This window comes from Rhea americana, unplaced genomic scaffold (assembly GCF_003343005.1).
Source record: "Rhea americana isolate MKP2758 unplaced genomic scaffold, rheAme1 scaffold_18, whole genome shotgun sequence".
NCBI classification, from domain to species: domain Eukaryota; kingdom Metazoa; phylum Chordata; class Aves; order Rheiformes; family Rheidae; genus Rhea; species Rhea americana.
In genome coordinates this window covers 6,839,352-6,856,901 of record NW_028185927.1, presented here as the reverse complement: position 1 = coordinate 6,856,901, position 17,550 = coordinate 6,839,352, and the positions used below count along the sequence as shown (strand labels likewise).

The following is a 17,550-nucleotide window of genomic DNA, read 5'->3' as shown; positions in this document are numbered from 1 at the left end:
AATAACCCTTGTTTCTGAAGCGTGGGGAGTCTAGTCAGTGGGTCGTGACAGTGTGGCGAGACTCGTAACTTGAGTAGCGTGAAAGAAGGAAATGCACCTCTGATTATTCCGTTTTCTTAGCAATGYGCAAAAGTTACTGGTTTTGTTGTTCGTATTTTTAGCAACAATCTGAGTTAAGGATCTCAGGAGGAAAAGATTCAAACTGAAGCAATCTCAGATGAATTACTAGGGAACCAGGAYGGTCATCATGCGGAAAACGTGAGTGAGGCGTTACCAGCTGCGGGCGTTTGCCTTGAGGGAGGTTGCATAATCCCAAGTGTGAGTGAGTCTTGCCCTTTTTTTTTTTTTCCCCTCCTTTCTCCCCTGCGCAGACACTGAGGTCGAGTTAGTCCTCCTGCCCGCTAGGCCTAGTCGCGGTAGGCAGGAGCTTGGCACACGAGCCGCCAGGCGCTACAGAAGTCAGGATGCTTTTTTTTTGGAGGCAGGGAATGTTTTCTCCACGTATGCACGCACTTGTGACTCACCTCAATTAGGCATATCTGAGTTCAGTTTATGGGTTATTATGCCCTATTTCCCCTTGCATAAAGCTGAACTTTTTAAACTGTTAGTACACAGATAAAACTTGGGGTATTAATTGGAAAAAAAATATGCTGGAATTCTTCCTCTGCAGGATGATCTAACCAGTGCAGAACAAGCGTGATCTTAGTCCAGCTTTTATTTTGCCCAAAGCTTCATGTATCTCTTTGGGCACAGAACATGCTGCTTTGGTGGAGGAAGGAAGGATGTTTTGGAGGCAGTTAAGTAAGTTATGAACAACTACTTAGCCTACACAGAGAAAATACTGCATTTGTTCAGAAAAACGTAGGTGCGTTCTTATGTAGCCTGCAACCTTTAAAGGCAGATTAAAAAAAAAAAAAAAAAACTTGCAAGGGTGTAGTATTGTCAAAGTAATGGTTTTTACGCTAGCAACCATTTTCTGCCTGTAGGAACATGTTGGTAGTTTGTAGTTCTGGTTGTTCCTGAGACTGGAATCAAGGAGAAAAGGTAAAACTAATTGTTTCCTTTGGAACTGTGCGCAAGTCCTTCAGGCAAACTTGGAGGCTTTAGAAAGCAACTTATTGGCCAAAAATGATGTAACAGCTGGATTAAACAGCAATTARAAATCTTCAACACAGATGATCCTTCAGATGTTTGTTGCCAGAGACCAGCGTAAGTATAAAGGGTTATCTAAGTGCCTGYGAGGACTAAACTAGAAGCAGAAACAAGAATAAAGAAAGGGCAAGAATGAGGCATGAAAACGTTCCGAGAAAGCAGCTGAAATCAGCATATGTGGAAATAACATTAAGAGCAGAGCAGGAGCAGTGAGCTACAGAAGGAAACGCTGCCTTGGCAGACCTGAGTAATTTTAAAAAAAGTGCTGGGGACTTTTTTTTTAGGTAACTTCTAATTATGGGGTGTGGTGGCTTGTGCGAGCAGAGCAGATGTGCACATTGCAATTACATGGAAGGGTGAGGGTGCGCGTACASAGACTGGGGAAGGGAACTGTCCGCTGCTGCTAGGGGAAGTGGATGCTTTTCTGAAACTTTCCTTCTGCTTTTGCCCCTCACAGCTTCCCAAAATAAGATTAAACTGAATTGACATGAAAGAGCGGAAAACCAGGACTCCTTYGTTCAGCCGCCAGCCRCGTTTGCTGCAGCCGTGCCTCTTCRAAGGCAGCGCTCTGGTGCCACCRAAGCATCGCGGATGCAGTTACGGTACCCGCCCTGCTTCCTCCCSATTGAAAACAAGGACGTCTGCAATGCCACAGGGTTGTCCCAAGCTACCAGGGATTTTCAGTGGTGATGGGAGTTGTTCTACAATCCCCCCAGGACAGCTGCTGCTTTGTGACAGCTCACAGATTGCCTACAAGGTGATTATACTGGAGCATGGATGAAGCAGGGAACGCTTTAATTCCTCATCCCTCTTTCACCTATTCCTCCGCTTCAACAAAAGACACTGCACAGCACTGAACAGGGAAGTTGCAAGGAAAGTTTCATTTCATCAGTTACATTTTCAGCAGATTTTTATTAATCAAAACATTTTCACATTTTATCCGTAAAGCAAGCATTGCTTTTGGCATGCAAAGATTCCCTGTACCGCTTAACAAGGACGAAGCAGGTGGGCTACTTCAGCTRTTGTTCACATGATTTAATTTTATACACCTCTGAAGAGACTACTCAAATTAAAAATACTTAATTTAAAGTTACTAATGTACAACAGAAATCACTTATTCACAATATTCATAGTTACTTCATCCTTTATTTACAAAATACTATCCTGAGAATTTTCAATTAAGCTTCAATTTGAGCAAAGTAGTTCACGTATGCCTAAGTAACAAATGGTTACTTAACYTCAAAAAAAGAAAAAAACCCATCTGAGTACAGAAATGGCACATCCTGTTGCTGAAATGACACTGTCAAGTTTCTTGCTGTGGTTCTGGTTGTTCTGCAGCTGATGGAGTTGGTTGAGGTGGCTCAGTTCTGTTTTCAGGAGGTGGTGGTGGAGGGAAAAATCCAGGTCGTTGCRGTGGATAGTGAGGGAAAGATCTCATTGGAAATGGATTTCTTACTGTGTGGAAACCAGAGTAGTTTGGTTAACAGCAAACGCAACAGCAACCGCATGCCCGTTCCTCCCCCCGACACTGTATCTTACTGCTCAGCAGCGGCCTACCTAGACGAAACTCGGCGCAGAGCTGCGCCAGGTAACACGCTCCCGCGAGACCAAGATGCTCGGCAGGGGAACACCAAGCAATCGCTTTTCCTCAGCGGCTCCCTAGTGGGGAGCTCATCGGGGCAGCCAGCGTCTGTTAACGAGCTGCTGCTACCACCGCTGCCACCTGATCTAGCAGCCAGTGGTTACTGCACCTTTGTAGAGATACTTTGAAAGGCAAAACGCTTAGTTCTTCACAGCTGAAGCACAGAACAGTAAAAAGTGGARAAAAGCCCTTTAGTCTAATACTTGTATCTTGCTGCACTAACAGAAATTCTAAAGGGGAGCAGTTAACGGGTCTGTCTCGGATGCGTGTCTTTGTACGGACACCAACGTATCTCAACTGGACATACAGCAAAGCTTAATATTACCCCTGTAACRGAGGAATTTATGAGCTTATGTATGGTACAACCTCTTAGGAGGAAAAGAAKTTTTAGAAAAGCAACTACTTGCTTTCTTACTCCAGGAGAAGAACCCTTTAAATGCTGAAAGGTGTTTGTATGCATATTTTACAGTCAAGCTAGTGTTTTTACAAACATTATCAATGTAAGCCACTGCAGAGAGGAAGTTTACTACATGATTAACCCCCCTCAGAAAAGATGCTTCCTGTTGAACTCAGCAGTAGCATGCACAGGAAGATCTAGGCCTTCACCTACTGCAACAACTCCCTACTACCTGCACGAAGCACGGATCTTCACAAGCTTAAAGGAAGCACTGACAAAARCTACGTACTTGGCAACGGAGGCCGTGGAAGCCCAAAGTCTCGTGCTGGAAAACATTCACGGGGTCCATAGATGCCAGCAGGAGGAGGAGGAGGAAAAGGAGGTCCTCTTCTCATGAAAGGTCCTCTAGGATCCATAGGCAGCAACGGAGCTCTGACAGGAGGGAAAGGTGGAGGAGCAAACCCCAAAGCACCTGCTTCACTCTCAGATCCAAAAGATTGATCAGGTAGCAAATTCTGTAACACAATAATGAGAACTGGGAAGTTAATGTAGGAGAGGGAACATCTTCCACCCCCTCAGGCCCRCTCTGCTGCAGACTGACAGAATGGCTAATAAAATGGGTTTAGGTCTGACTCTGCCTTAACGACGGCATAATCCTGAGCAAGACTACCTAYGCGCACTGGGCATCAGCTCGACCACGGCTTCATCTTCATTTGCAATAGGGATTATATTAGTCATATCTCAGTTCACAAGACAGTGAGYGCTGGGATAAAAGTACAATTTCATCATTTAGACTGCACAGTGGGATATAATAGATAACCAGAGTACTAGAAACAGTTTTCATAAATATTTTGCACAATATTAAAACTTCTTTAAATCAAGTTTCTGTTAAGCTACTCACACTAAGATTAGAATGATCCTTCATCCCATTTCCACTTGGTTCTGTTTGTGGACTATTTTCTGAAGATCCTTGCCCATCTGTATGGAAAGTTAAAGAAGTCATTCAGTGCTGACCTCCTTCTCCTCACCACTAGCTTCTTTTTTTTTCCCCCTTGCCTCCATCTTCTGCATTAAGAGGAGTGTACTGTTATACTAAGCAACTGTTCTGTGGGCAGACTTGAAGACAACTGAGGATCACAAAGCCATGCCTGAACATTTCTTTCACTTGTATACAAGTTTGTACATGCGTACCAGGCTGCAGCTTTTACCAGTTTCCATATCCAAATAAAGCATTTTCTTCCATTTTAATATATTTTGCTTAGAAATTACAAGTGCATTTTCCTGCAATGTATCTTAACATTACAGCAGCAGTTCCATTTCTCCTCTCCATCCTTCTCCTACTTTATTTTCCAGCCTTGTAACTTACTTTGGGAATTCTCACTTCAGCTCAAAGTCCCACTCTGCACATCCCAGACTGGGAACTACTTCACCAAGATATATTCTTGGCAGAAAGTTTAATAGCAACATCCTTCAAGTCTGATAGATACTGGGTTTCCTCCTTAGCTGCTAAAACATCAAGGAGACTTTTGGTACTCTATCAGTTCTGGATAGGCATTCAGAAATAAAAGAGTAATTCATCCTCATAATTGAGGTGCTCACTTTATAAATGAAGAACAAATAGGACCTTTRTACCTCCCTGAGAACAAGTACTGTCAGAAACAACTGGAGAAAATTATTAAAGGGAATTGTCAGAGGAAAGTCTGGCTGACTGGATTGCTACTTAATACACCTCTTTCTTCCAAAAACAAACAAATAAAACAAAAAGTTTGGTTACATTAATTTGCAAGACTTACATTTCTGCATGTACAAAGTCACTAATACCAAAAGATATAAGACCAGAAACAATACTTCTAACAAGCTCTTAGACTGTTTTAGTTATAAACATTGAAGTCATTTGATTCAGCAACGTGTGATTAAGTTGGGGGCAACTGTACTGTGAACTACAAAAAGCTCTAAGTATGGTAAATACCTTGAAGAAGCAGCTTCACAAGCTTAAAGCCAGTGGACACCTGAAACATTTGATGTTATTCTTTCAGCTTTACTGATGAAAATCTCTAACTTTAACAAAAGTGGGATGGAAATGCCTGTTACCATTTGTGAAATTTTAATGCTATGATAAGCCTCATGGGAGAGGCTGTAACACGTTCAAAGCCCAGTCTGAACGGTTAAAAGGCAGAACGGTGACAGAAAATACCTCACGACTACATCCCCATCCACCCAACAGCACCCCATGACTACCAGCCCATCCGCTGAGATCGTGCATTTGACAGTATCACGGTAGGCAGTTAAAGCAGTTCCCACCTGTTTTATCAAGAGACTGCATGCTGTAAGTTCGTAGTTCTGCTGGCCCAGAAAGTCTTCCGGTATTTGGAGGATTAGGAAGAAATCTCTCTTGTCTCCGAGGAGGGAGAACTGGATCAGTGTAAGCCTCGCCTGTCATTGAAAAAATTTCAAAAGAGGTCAGTGAAGATTCGCAGAGGTATTCTCCTGTTTCCTACCATTTTACACGTGCAAGATTCTCTGAATTTCTCATGTTCGTGTAAATATCCAAAATAACTATTAAGCAGGGTGGGCAAACAATCTTAAAAAAAGACTATGGGAATCCCACCAGGCATACACATACTATAGCTTATGTTTCTAGTAAATTAGGGTCTTGGGAACTGCTGAAGAGAAAGTCTTAGTCATCTTGATTGTTGCTTTAACATATAGTAGAATTTAAAAGTTCTGATTGCACAAGTTATAAACACTGTGATTCTGAAGAGTAAAGACTGGAAACAGCAATGAAGGCCAAAGTCAAAATAACTTACTATATATTTTAATCAGTGCCAATATAATTTCCCATTATGTTTCATCTGCTACAGCATCATCAGCCGTTTCCATCAACTTCTTTGCATCAGATCCTTGCAATCATGCAGACAGAACATGAACTCTATCAGTGAGATCCAGTGCAAGGATGGGGTAGAAACACAGCTCGGGACAAGGGAACAAGACTACCTATTTGTGCAGTATCTTGTAAATAGATCAGATTTAGCAAATGTGAAACCGCATCCTGAGTCAACTCCAAGTTCTGTGATCAGGCTTACACGCAGAAGCATAACAACTACACTAGACTGCTGCATCTGATAATCAACGTGCATTAATCTGTGATCTTTATCTGAAATTTTTTGAATTTAAAACTGTAGCATTTTTGCTTCTTTATTTCAGGTATATGGGACAGTTGTTTTTCCCCCTGCATGCTAATTTACTATAGAATTAGCAATAGTATCCTCTTTAGTTTGTTCATGTCTTTCCTGAAAGAAAATATGCAACAAAGATGTTTAGCTGAAGGGGTGAGAGCGAAGAGTTTTCTTTTTCTCTTCTTTCTTTCTTTCTTTTTTTTAATTATTGACAAGGCAACATTATCATGAATATAAATACTGAACAGTGCATTTCAGACAGGCTGCCAGTCCCACAGTACTCCTGTACTATTAGTAGAAATGTATTTCAAAATCAGGATTTTTCAACAATAGCTACTTTTCAGGATGTTTTCTAATGCTGAAGTACACTTAAACACAAACTTTCTCAGATCTCTCATGAATCATCTTGCCAAGATCAATCTTTTAATGCATTAAACAAGCCGCCAGTAAAGCGATAATACTAACCACTTGATTATGCACTACCAATGTACATTTAAGACACTCAGCATAAAAGTGCAAATGAGCTGCACTATTCAAGAAGGTGAAAAAAAACTATTTAGAAAAAAATAAAGACAAAAAAGACCCTCAAGCCCCTAACCACTTTCCAGTGTGGCTGCACATGCAATTCTCAGCAAGCATTTCATATAGGCAAGCAGAAAATACTTTRAAAAATAAATATATATATATTTCAAGTCACTAACTCAACTTTTCCATAGATCTAATAGCTAAGCACTTCTCCTTACCTGGCACAGGCAGAATTATCCTACGTTCTCTGTCCCAGGGAGGAGACAGGGATCCAGTATCTGATGGTGGTCGGTGCGGATCAGTTAATCTATCAGAACTGAGTTCTCTTTCATTACTGGCTTCATACATGACAGTAGTTCCTGGTCCTCTGGATCCTGTTTCAAGAAGTGAGACAGCTATTTACTGAGAAAATCTGAATCCTTTACAATGGCTGTCTGAAAACAGTCAGATAGATCATGGAATGGCAACACTTTGAAGATACGAGAGATGTGTAGCTCTACAGGACCCTCCAGCTGTTTGGTGATGACTCAGCCCAGCTATGTTTACTAGAAGTGATTAAAAGGTTTGTAAAAACAAAAGAAAACAAAAAACAAACCCTATAGTTCAACAGAAGTATAATCTACAAAAGACTTTTTTTTTTTAAAAAAAAAAATCATTTTAAGAGTTCCTGTTCATTCAGATCAGAGAAACCAGTGCCTTCTCAGTTAATGTTCTTTTCAATGCTAAAATAACTGCTGCTAACAAGACTTATCAAAATAAAAATCATCATGGTGAAAGTTAACATCTTCATCAGAAGAAAAACACCCATATTACATTCTTCTGGTTCTTTCTAACTCTATTTAAAAAAGAAAAATAAAAAAAGACTGAGTCAACACATAACCAAGTGAAAGACTTTGACAATATAATTGAGATCTTTTTTTCCCCTAAATGGACTTAAGTTGCAAGTTTCCTCTAAAGTAAGATTTTGTCTGAAAAATAATGAATGTAGGCTTCTGATATTATTTTCTGATTTTATTTCCTAAAGTTAACCTAGAGTTTGAAAATTAAGCCATTTCTGTTTTATGCAAAACAAGATGAGCACTGTAATCCCTAGTTAGCATTGTCTGAACACATGGTTTGTTTAATCTGCCCCAGTTACAGTAGTTCTCTATTATGAAGAGAACAGTAGTTACRCCTTAGCATAGTCTCTTTCCTTGTTAAGACTGCACTCTGAAATCCAGTTTTTACTCCTCCTCCCCAGCATCAGTTGAGCTATAATTTAAAGATATGGACAACTCCGTTTCATTAGTTACTGTCTCTATACAAAGTTTTCAAGAGATTCCACTTGTGTGTGGTACAGCTATGGCTGAACATTCAGTCTCAGCTTTCTTCTGATTTAGAATGTGAATCAATTTTCATCTGCAACTAGATATGCTTTTTATGAAGAGTTATTAGTGAAATCCTTAGGGAAAAGGCATGTTTAGACGTATTTCCCATGAAATACTAAGTTCAGGTGTCAACAGGTATAACAGTAGCAGTAAGTTAACAGTAGCTTCATTTCCTGTAATAAATACTATCATGGAGTTCAGTCATCTATCTACACTATTCCTATGAGCATCAAAAAGAACCAAAGGACTAAGCGTTGTTCTTCCCATGCACGACACCTCAGCTTTCTTTCAACTATCCCTGAATCTCTGCATTTTACTCCTTAACTTCAAATTATCTTCATTTCCTTTCATTACTAAGGAAAGAATTGTCTTCCTGTACAAACATTGCCTCAGATTTCAAAGAAAAGGTGAGAAAATATTTTCTGGATCAACAGCTACCCACAGAAACATTTTTCATCAATAAAACCAATAAAACTGTCCCATGTTTTTCCCAATGTAAATACTTCCTCCTGCTCTCACAGTCTTTGGACCACTGAAAGGGAAGTGGCAGTTATTTTTTTTCTTCAGAAAACTAACTTACTTCTGTTTACCTTAAAATCAAAAGTTTGAAAATAGGATTTGCTGAAATAAAGAAATTAAACCATGATGGACTAAGTTTGACTCTTCACTTTTCTCAACCTATGTTTCAAAGTGAATCCACTGACTAACCCACTATTAAGAACTGATTTTTCCATTGTGTTATACACCAGAGAGTTTTAGAAGCAAGTTGAAAAGCAAGAAGAGTTTGTCAGGAATTGTTTATCATGAATTATTTAATTTTTCTTTTCACCATTAAGAGGAAAAGGTGTGACAGGTTTATAGTAGAGGAGAGAGAAATCCAAAATAGGTAAGTTTTCAAGTTTAAGAAGTGTACCTCTTCCTCCTCCTCCCCCTGGAAGCATAGGTGAAAGCCTTAAAGGACCCTCCAATAAAGTTGGAGGGGAAAGAAAAGCTCTTGTTTCAGATGAAGGCCGGCCCATTGGTGAGGGTCCATATGGGGAATGCTCTGGAACAGTTAAAACAAAATACTCAAGTTCACAATACTTAGTTTAACAAATTATATTAACTAACTAACTACTTAAACTTTAAACTTCAGGTGAAGTTTAAATTGAATCACAAGTGAAATAAGAATTGTGCTCTAATTACCACGTGTCATATTCTCAGTGTCGCACTGATTCTCTCAGTGATAGTTTCAAAAAAATACTCAAAAGTGACCTAGAGTCACTTATGACCCAGTTTTGCTTTAAAGACTGCTATTTGTACATACCCAGGCCAAGACAGTTTTCAAGCAATTACATATGTGTAGTCTTGGGAAACAAAACCAGAAACCCCAAAAAATTAGGCTCTGTTTTACAATTCAATACTGTACCTCTGCCAAATGGTCTAACTGGAGCATCAAGAGCATAAGGATCCTTTTCTAAAAGGTCAAGTTTAAATTCTGTTTCAGTTAATCTGCAAATAAGCAACAAAAAAAGAAAAACAACTAGGAACTACGGAAGTTTTATTCGATTATACTGTTTATGACTAATCTTTCTACTAAAAGCATTAACAAACCAAAGTACTACATTCCATAATTAAAACAAAAAAGACAGCAGATAAATATCACAGAACTCTGAACTTAAGGACTCTTCAAAATACTCCTCGCTTCTACTGTATTTAAACTGCAATTCAAAAATTGAAGTGGCATGTTAGATGTCAAAATTCCTAGCATGGCATCATTCTCACGATTACTCTAGGTCTTATTTCAAGTATCAGCATCTTCACATCAAGGGTTTCCTCCCCCCGGCCACTRGATCTGTTAACTAAGTATTAACTTCTGAGTTAAGCTGTACAAACCATTCAATAACCATGACTTCCAGTTAATTAGAAAAAAGAAATCAAAATTTAAGTCCTAATAGTATGTTCTGTTCTAAACTATTTCAATATGTGTCACATAGTTTTTTATTTTGTTTGCTGTCACTACAGGAGTGCTCCAACGACTCCACAGTGTTCCAGTGTAGTTCTAAAACAAGGGCTCTCCCTTGTCTGGGCCACAATGGATTAACATATGTCTAGAAAACAACAAGTTATGTAAATCCGAAACATATTTGCACAGTCAAACTGGTTTTGTTCAGAATGATACCAGTACTGCACTTACTTTTGTCTGTTATGTGCGTTTTCTTTTCTTATATCATTGAGGTGTCTTTCAGCTGCTCGTGCTGTCAACTTCGGAGAAGGACAAAAATCATACGCTTAGATGTTGCTACTTATTAAATGCTTCATAACTSTTACAGATTCTAGATCCAAGGTATGTTTCTACCTGAACCATATAGACTGAATATTCATAATAAATGACTCATGTATAAAGCATATGAAACAGAGCCTCATATACATCACCAAATGACATTAGCAACTCTACTACCTAAATGTTTGAGGAACTGATACCTCTTTCCTGACATTTCTTAAGACTGCAGGAAATATACTATGGCTATAGCTGCTTTGAAGCATCTATAAAATACATGCAGGATTTAAAGTCTGAAATTTTATACAGAAGGTTTATTTGAAAAATAATACAGCTAAAATATATAAAATTACGAGTACTAAGTCCCATAGCTTTTAATACGATTCTATCTTACACGGATAATAACGTGAAACTGTAGAATGTGTTAGTCAGGAGATATTTTAAGTTTCCTGTTTGAAGAAGATATAAAATGCAGCAACATTCTTGCAAAGCTGTCCCTGGAACATAATGTTCTCACAGGACATACTGTCTGCTATTAGTAGATAAAAGGAGTCAAGTACACCCAGGGAAAACATTAAAATGGCACTGAAAGAGGCCAAAAGCTTTTATTATTAGCGAAACATCAGGCATTTGTTAAATGCTAACATCTTGTTCCAGCAGATTTATTGCTAAAATGAGTAATATTGGAGTATCATTCTACTGAGCTCATAGGTATCTAGCTTAATTATTGCAACTATTTTATATGAAAGAAGATTTTTTAACATGCTTTTGCTTGTATATTTCTGTAAGTAATCAGCAAGCTTAAAGGGTGCAGTTTATTTCTGAATACCTGTTTTTAACGAGAAACTTAAAATGATAAAGCAAGCTGCCCAAATAATTGAAAAGGAAGACAGTACTTCATGCATAAAGCTAAAATCTTAGTATCTGGAACTTACCCAATTATCATGAGCTTTTTTCTCATGAGAAGTAATCTGTTAGAGAGAGACATTCATTAGATCATCACTGAAGTACGTTATTCAGCTAAGAAAGAAAACTTAAGACCAAATATAAGCTCTCATTCATAAATTTAGTATATGTAGATAATTAATTATGAGACATTTAAATTTAAACTGAAAAGTTACTTTTTAATAAAAGTTACCTGGCGATTTCTGCTATGAAATTGTGTCAACCAAGAAAAAATAATAATAATAAAAAAAAAAAGCCAAATACACTATTGCAACCTAGTTTAAAGTGGTATTTCAGTTGCAGTATCTTTCCTCTTTGGTGTAGATGTTAGAATAATACAAAACACTTACCTGATTCTGGTAAGAACGAATGGTTCTTTCTAGTTCTTCTTCAAGATCTTTTGCTCTCTGCCTGTATGGAAAAACAGGACATTATAATAAAAGTATGTTGAGGAAGATAATTTTAAATATAGTAAATACCATAGTAAACACAAGGTACAATTAGAGATTTTGTATCTAGAAAGAACCATTGTCACTTAGGACAATGGGGTACCTAAAAATGACAATCGCAACAGAAGTTCTAAGCCCTACTGGAACAGCACAAAGACGATGCAGAAAACTTCTCGCGGTCTGTGAAATAAAGGATACCGCCCTGCGGCACGCAAGAAAAGCCAGCCCTTGCCCAGCTCAGAAAATGTACTAGTATGGCTGGAACACTGTGCCATTAGCGTSCACCACAGCCAGTTCCGAGGGACAGTGACTTGCACCAAAATTAWACCAAGACTACAAAAAGTATCATGCCAATTTTGTTGCCAGCTGCCCTGTAGACATCCTCTTCAGGTTCCACACGCTCTCAGCAGGTTGGTCTGAGATGCATTCACTGCTTACTTATATTTTATCTGCAACATTATTGGTCTCTTTAAAATTAAGATCTCTCTACAAATTTCACACTTTAACTGAGTCATAAAGGGTATATTCTGTATTCCTGTATTACTACTGAAGCCTGGCTACAACAATTTTGTATTTTAGAGAAAGGATTAATCTAATTGACATGTCAGGAGATTTTGCTGATCAATATCATACAGTCAATGTCCCAATAAACACTGAAGRAAGATGGGAAATGCACATTACAGAYTTAAGAATTAATATTCTATTTTGAGAAAACACAGAAAAAAACAGATATATACAGCTATTTGTAACCCAAAATGGAGCAAATCAGTTAAAAACAATTATAGAAAATATTCCCGTAACACAGTATTTTAATAAATAATAAATTCTATGTATTCTATGTAAATCTGTTAGGTCTACAGAAAAACTCAGCGTGTTGTATTTCACAGCATTCTCTTTTAAACTTCCTTAGTATTAATCTCTGTTCAGTGAAGCATACTAGATTACAGACAACTCCTACTGTTCAGTTGAAGTCAACTTGTTAAAAAAATAGCACTTTAATGGAAGAAAATGTCAGTGATTTTCTATACTCAAAATTTTTTAATAGAACAATCTTCAGCATATATTGCTACATAAAAATTAGCACGTAACAATACAAAAATCCCTCAACATKCTAGAAGAAAACACACTCCCTTATGCTGGTATTTTAATTTTCTACTGTCTTCTGTTCACTTTGGACAAATGACAACAGTAACTAAAATCTGTAATTACCTGTAACTATTTAGTTCTTCAGCAGCATGATTAATTTTTTCATCTACTTTAGAAAGTTTTTCTTCCTTCTGTAGGCGTTCTCTCTCTTCTACTGTCAGTTTCCTTTAAGAAAAGTCCCAAACTGTTGTTAATTCTACTTCAAATCAACAACTTTGTAGTTAAGTCTCTCAAGAAAAACTTCTCAAATTACRTAAGCATGATGAATACTTGGTATTTATCCAGGTAATAATGAATTTTACAGGTAATGTGCAGTGATACAAATAGTAYTAGTTTACATTCTTATTAATTTACTCATTAGCTGTTCTTCATGAAACATTCAGATTATCACTGTTCCCAAGAGGAATTCTGAAGATTATCTATAGTCTTAGACATTAAAGTTGTCCTTGTACAAAATGCATCCACCCTAGGTAATAACCACTGATTTTCTACATACAAAAATACAACTGAACTRAATTTGGCAATTTGTTCTGACAGTTTAAATTTTAAAATAGTTTTCATGAGAAGAAAATGGTTCTTCATCACAAAGAATGAAATTCTTCCAGGGTCCCTTGTTTTTTTCACCCTTGGTCAGGGAGTTGAAGAGGATAACATCCACACTCCAGACTACAGATCAGGCACAAGGTAAATTCTGCATACCACACACGGACACCATGGCCACATAACAGTCCTGAATAGGAAGAACTGGCYGTTCTCCTCTAAAGAGCAGTTCTTTTCAACACATCCGTGGTTTGGATGGTTTGATAGCACACGATCTATGCGTCTCTCCAAATTTTGTACTCTGCTTCTCTATTTTCCTTCTGCTTGCTTGGACATGACTAGCTTTTTAAAAAGGTGCCTTCTTAATACTAATAACCTCTTTTACTCTGCTATCTAATCATGCTAGCTTCTCCCAATCCCTTTTTGGCATTTCTAAAATCTTTGATAAGCACCATATATTTGCTCTGAGCTCAGTATGGTGTCATTAAATAGCATCCACACCATCTGCAAATGTTTTCTGTTCTGGCTAYTCGTTATAGTTTCTTTTTAATGTTTCTCATTTTTTATGTAGTCTCTCTTTTTAAAATCAAATGCTAGTGTAATGCTCCTTACTCCCTTTCTAATTTCACTGAGTAAACCATAAGCCCTACTGAAATCCTGACTAGGAGGTAGAAAGTATAGTCCTGGTATTGTATCTTTGTCAGGATAACATGATTCATAGGGATTCTATGTTGCTTATTGGTAGTAGCTAATTTGTTTATCTGTTTTAACTGTAAGTTTAGTTACACTTACAGAACCACTCTTCCACTGACACAACTCTCTTACCTGTAGAAAATATACTGCACAATTAGAGCAGCTACCAATTATCTTTCAAGAAGTTTGATACATATATTATGTCATACCTTTATTTTAAACCAAGCTTTCCAACTTCACTCACCTTATTTCACAGATTAAGATTTGTTCAGAAAAAAAGAAAAAAACAAAACAAAAAAACAAATAGTAACAGGCTTGTGGAAAAGTCTTAAAAGAATACACCATGGCTTCAAGGAAAACAATTACTATAAAATTACTTTGATAACAAATAAACAAGAAGATACAGCAGGGTCTTTTAACTCAAAAATCTCTGAAAAATAGTATTCAAATTTTAAGCAATTTTCAGTCCCCCAAAAGAGTGTAAAATCTCAATTAAACAATATGTTAATCATAAAAATCAAGAGCAACATGTACCTGTGCAGTTTCATTTCATTTTCCTGATAAAGCTCAGTCATGACTTTAAGTTTTTGCTGAAGCTTTTGAACTTCACTTTCAAAACGTTCATTTTCAGACTGCAAGGAAACTTGTTCATTTTGGAGGCTCTCTATACGTTCTGTCAAATTTGGAGACAATTAATTATACTGCAATACTACGCAGTTTACAAAATTAAAATAGTTGTAAAATTTCAATAACTAGTAAGTTTGTAGTACGCTTTGATGTGATGCTGTTTTAATAATATAAGCGGCAAGTGTCCTTGAGAGTACTGAGAAAAAGTACTGCCTATTCGATGGCAGGACAGAAACTATACACAAACTGCCACAAAGAACAGCTCCAACGAAATATCCAGCCTTTGTTATCCCTCCAGCTGGTACAGCTTCTCTGGACAATGCAGTTTTATAATTCAAAACTCAAACTTTCATTTTGGGCTTTTATTATTATAAATATTTTACTAAAGGAGTAAAGTCTGTATCATCATATACTCYTGAAAATTTAGCGAAGGTCTTGCAAAGTAGCCTGAAAGGGTAACTTGGATTGTCAAATTATCTATCTAGCTAAAATAAGGCCTGTCATGCTCCTTTTCCTATTCATTATTTCCTACCCACTATTCCTATGCCTCTTTTCAAGAAAGATGAAAAGCTTCAATGAAGTTTGAATATCTTTATGGAATAGAGTTACAATCCATTTGGAAAACTTCATTTTATGTATTTATTTTTTAAGTCAAACAATCAAACACAGTACATCAAGTATGATGAATGCTGGCTGCTATCTATAAAAGTTATATATATGTAATATGTATAGTATATATAGTAATATATATAGCTAATTGCAGATCTTTTTGGAATTAATATGGCTGTATTTTCATTTTATATRATGTAACTCAGTACAACTAATGCAACAAAAGAAAAAACAGTAAGATGCTTTTAGTCTCAATTTTCCAAATGCAAATTTTTAGATTTTATGAAGTATTCAGCTTGCATGCACTACAAACAAGTGACTACAGGTTTTCAAAATTCAAAGCCCATTGTTTCAGGTCCAGAATTTGTATAAAGAAGCTATTACAGATTTATTAACATCACTTTATTAATTTTATTATGATTTACTAACAGCACATATTTTGAGCTTCCATATTCTCAACAGCATACAATAAAATTCAGAAATAGTGCTTTAGTAGTCATTACACATCAYTACATTTTGATTTTTAAAATATCTGTTTAAGTTAGTTAGCTATTTTAAATATTGATTTTTAGAAGTAAAGCAATCAATTACAGTTATTCATGTAATATTAATTCAGTTTTTAGTGGAAGTAACACTTATAGACTGTAACATTTTTTGACAGAAACAGCATCTTATTAACCTTAAAAAGCAAAATATTAAATTACCTGTAAGCTCTCCTTTAGCTTTATTTTCATCAGACAGTTTTGAATATACTTGATCTCTTTCTGTTTCCAGGGTCTTTAAACAAGCATTTAACTGCAGTTAAAAAAAAAAAAAAGTTCAAGATTACTAGAAACAAGATTGTCTGCATGTAAAATATGTAACTAAATATCAAAAGATGCTGAACTCTGTTACACTGTTAAATGTTCATCTGCATCTAAACTTATCACAAAATTTGCATTTATTCCATTTTTTGCCCCTCCAYGCATTTCTCAAAATCACGTACCTTTGCAGCATAGATCAATTTCTTTACAGTTCGTTTTTGCTGATCATCTGATTAACAAAATAGAATATATTACATAAACAGCATAGGAAGGTTTGTGACAGAGCTCACTACTTAGATATTTTGTTTTGTTTCTATTATTTTACTTATGACATTTATTATCTTTTAAACAATCTTCAACATGCCATGATAGACACAGCATATTTTTAAAAGGGAAAATTTGCCTATATTTTAATGTTTTGTTTGTCACTAAGATTGAGAATGTCTACATTTAGAAGTGACGTGCTGAACAGAGCATAGCTGTCAGATTTACTAGACTGCACCCTGTGTTGCAACCAGCGCTGCCATAAAAAGGAGCTGCAGCAAGAACCAAGATGACGACAGGCCTCTGCAGGCCTCTTAGTCTGCTGCTGCTATTTGAGGCCCCATCCCAGCGACTCCCAATTCCASCATGCTGCTTGCAATACATAATAGCTGTGAAAGGACAAGGAGGCAGAAGTCAGGCTCTGTGGACCTACAGTGCTACTGCTGGGAGGAGTTTCAGGAAGAAGTGAGATTTCCACCTAAAAACATCTAAGAATCTCTATTTGCTACTAACACACACTAAGCCATTCCAGAAGTGCCTGAGCAAATTCTCTGCTTTGCTCTATAATAATATATATGTTTTATCTGTGTACACACACTGCCATATAGTAGCATATGCTATGTCATTCTAGAGGTGTCTAAGCATCAGCTGAGCTGTCTGACATGAACACCAACACTGGATGAGATTTGAAAATCCAAATTTTATAAAGCTGATTTATCTTGAAACTTTGCTGGAAGTTTGCCCATTCTATATTCCTAAAATATCTATTAAAATAGTTTTAAGAATAGAAAGATAGACAAMCCTACCTAAATGCTCTCCATTTTCTGTTTCACCCTTTATATCCGTGTCCCAGTGATTATCTTCAGTGCTGTCATCTTCTCTTATCGCTGAACTCCAGCCTTTCACCTTTAGTAAGTACTCTGTCAGTGACTAAGAAAAATCCCACACAAAACAA

At 36.9% G+C, this 17,550-nt stretch overlaps 1 protein-coding gene across 2 annotated transcripts in view; it reads right to left on the bottom strand.

The window, feature by feature from the left end:
* Positions 1–2,014: 2,014 nt before the first annotated feature.
* Positions 2,015–17,550, bottom strand: part of MIA2 (MIA SH3 domain ER export factor 2) — a 36,622-nt gene continuing 21,086 nt past the window's right edge. For both annotated transcript variants that reach the window (XM_085301725.1, XM_085301724.1), the window contains exons 15-29: positions 17,402–17,525; positions 16,514–16,560; positions 16,233–16,323; positions 14,827–14,965; positions 13,123–13,224; positions 11,815–11,875; positions 11,455–11,490; positions 10,436–10,503; positions 9,668–9,750; positions 9,173–9,304; positions 7,111–7,266; positions 5,493–5,624; positions 4,093–4,169; positions 3,481–3,706; positions 2,015–2,607 (exon numbers count right to left, since the gene is read on the bottom strand). In XM_085301725.1, coding sequence (XP_085157851.1) covers positions 2,456–2,607; positions 3,481–3,706; positions 4,093–4,169; positions 5,493–5,624; positions 7,111–7,266; positions 9,173–9,304; positions 9,668–9,750; positions 10,436–10,503; positions 11,455–11,490; positions 11,815–11,875; positions 13,123–13,224; positions 14,827–14,965; positions 16,233–16,323; positions 16,514–16,560; positions 17,402–17,525 — 1,626 coding nt within the window. In that variant the 3' untranslated portion in view covers positions 2,015–2,455. The remainder of the gene's footprint in view (positions 2,608–3,480; positions 3,707–4,092; positions 4,170–5,492; positions 5,625–7,110; positions 7,267–9,172; positions 9,305–9,667; positions 9,751–10,435; positions 10,504–11,454; positions 11,491–11,814; positions 11,876–13,122; positions 13,225–14,826; positions 14,966–16,232; positions 16,324–16,513; positions 16,561–17,401; positions 17,526–17,550) is intronic.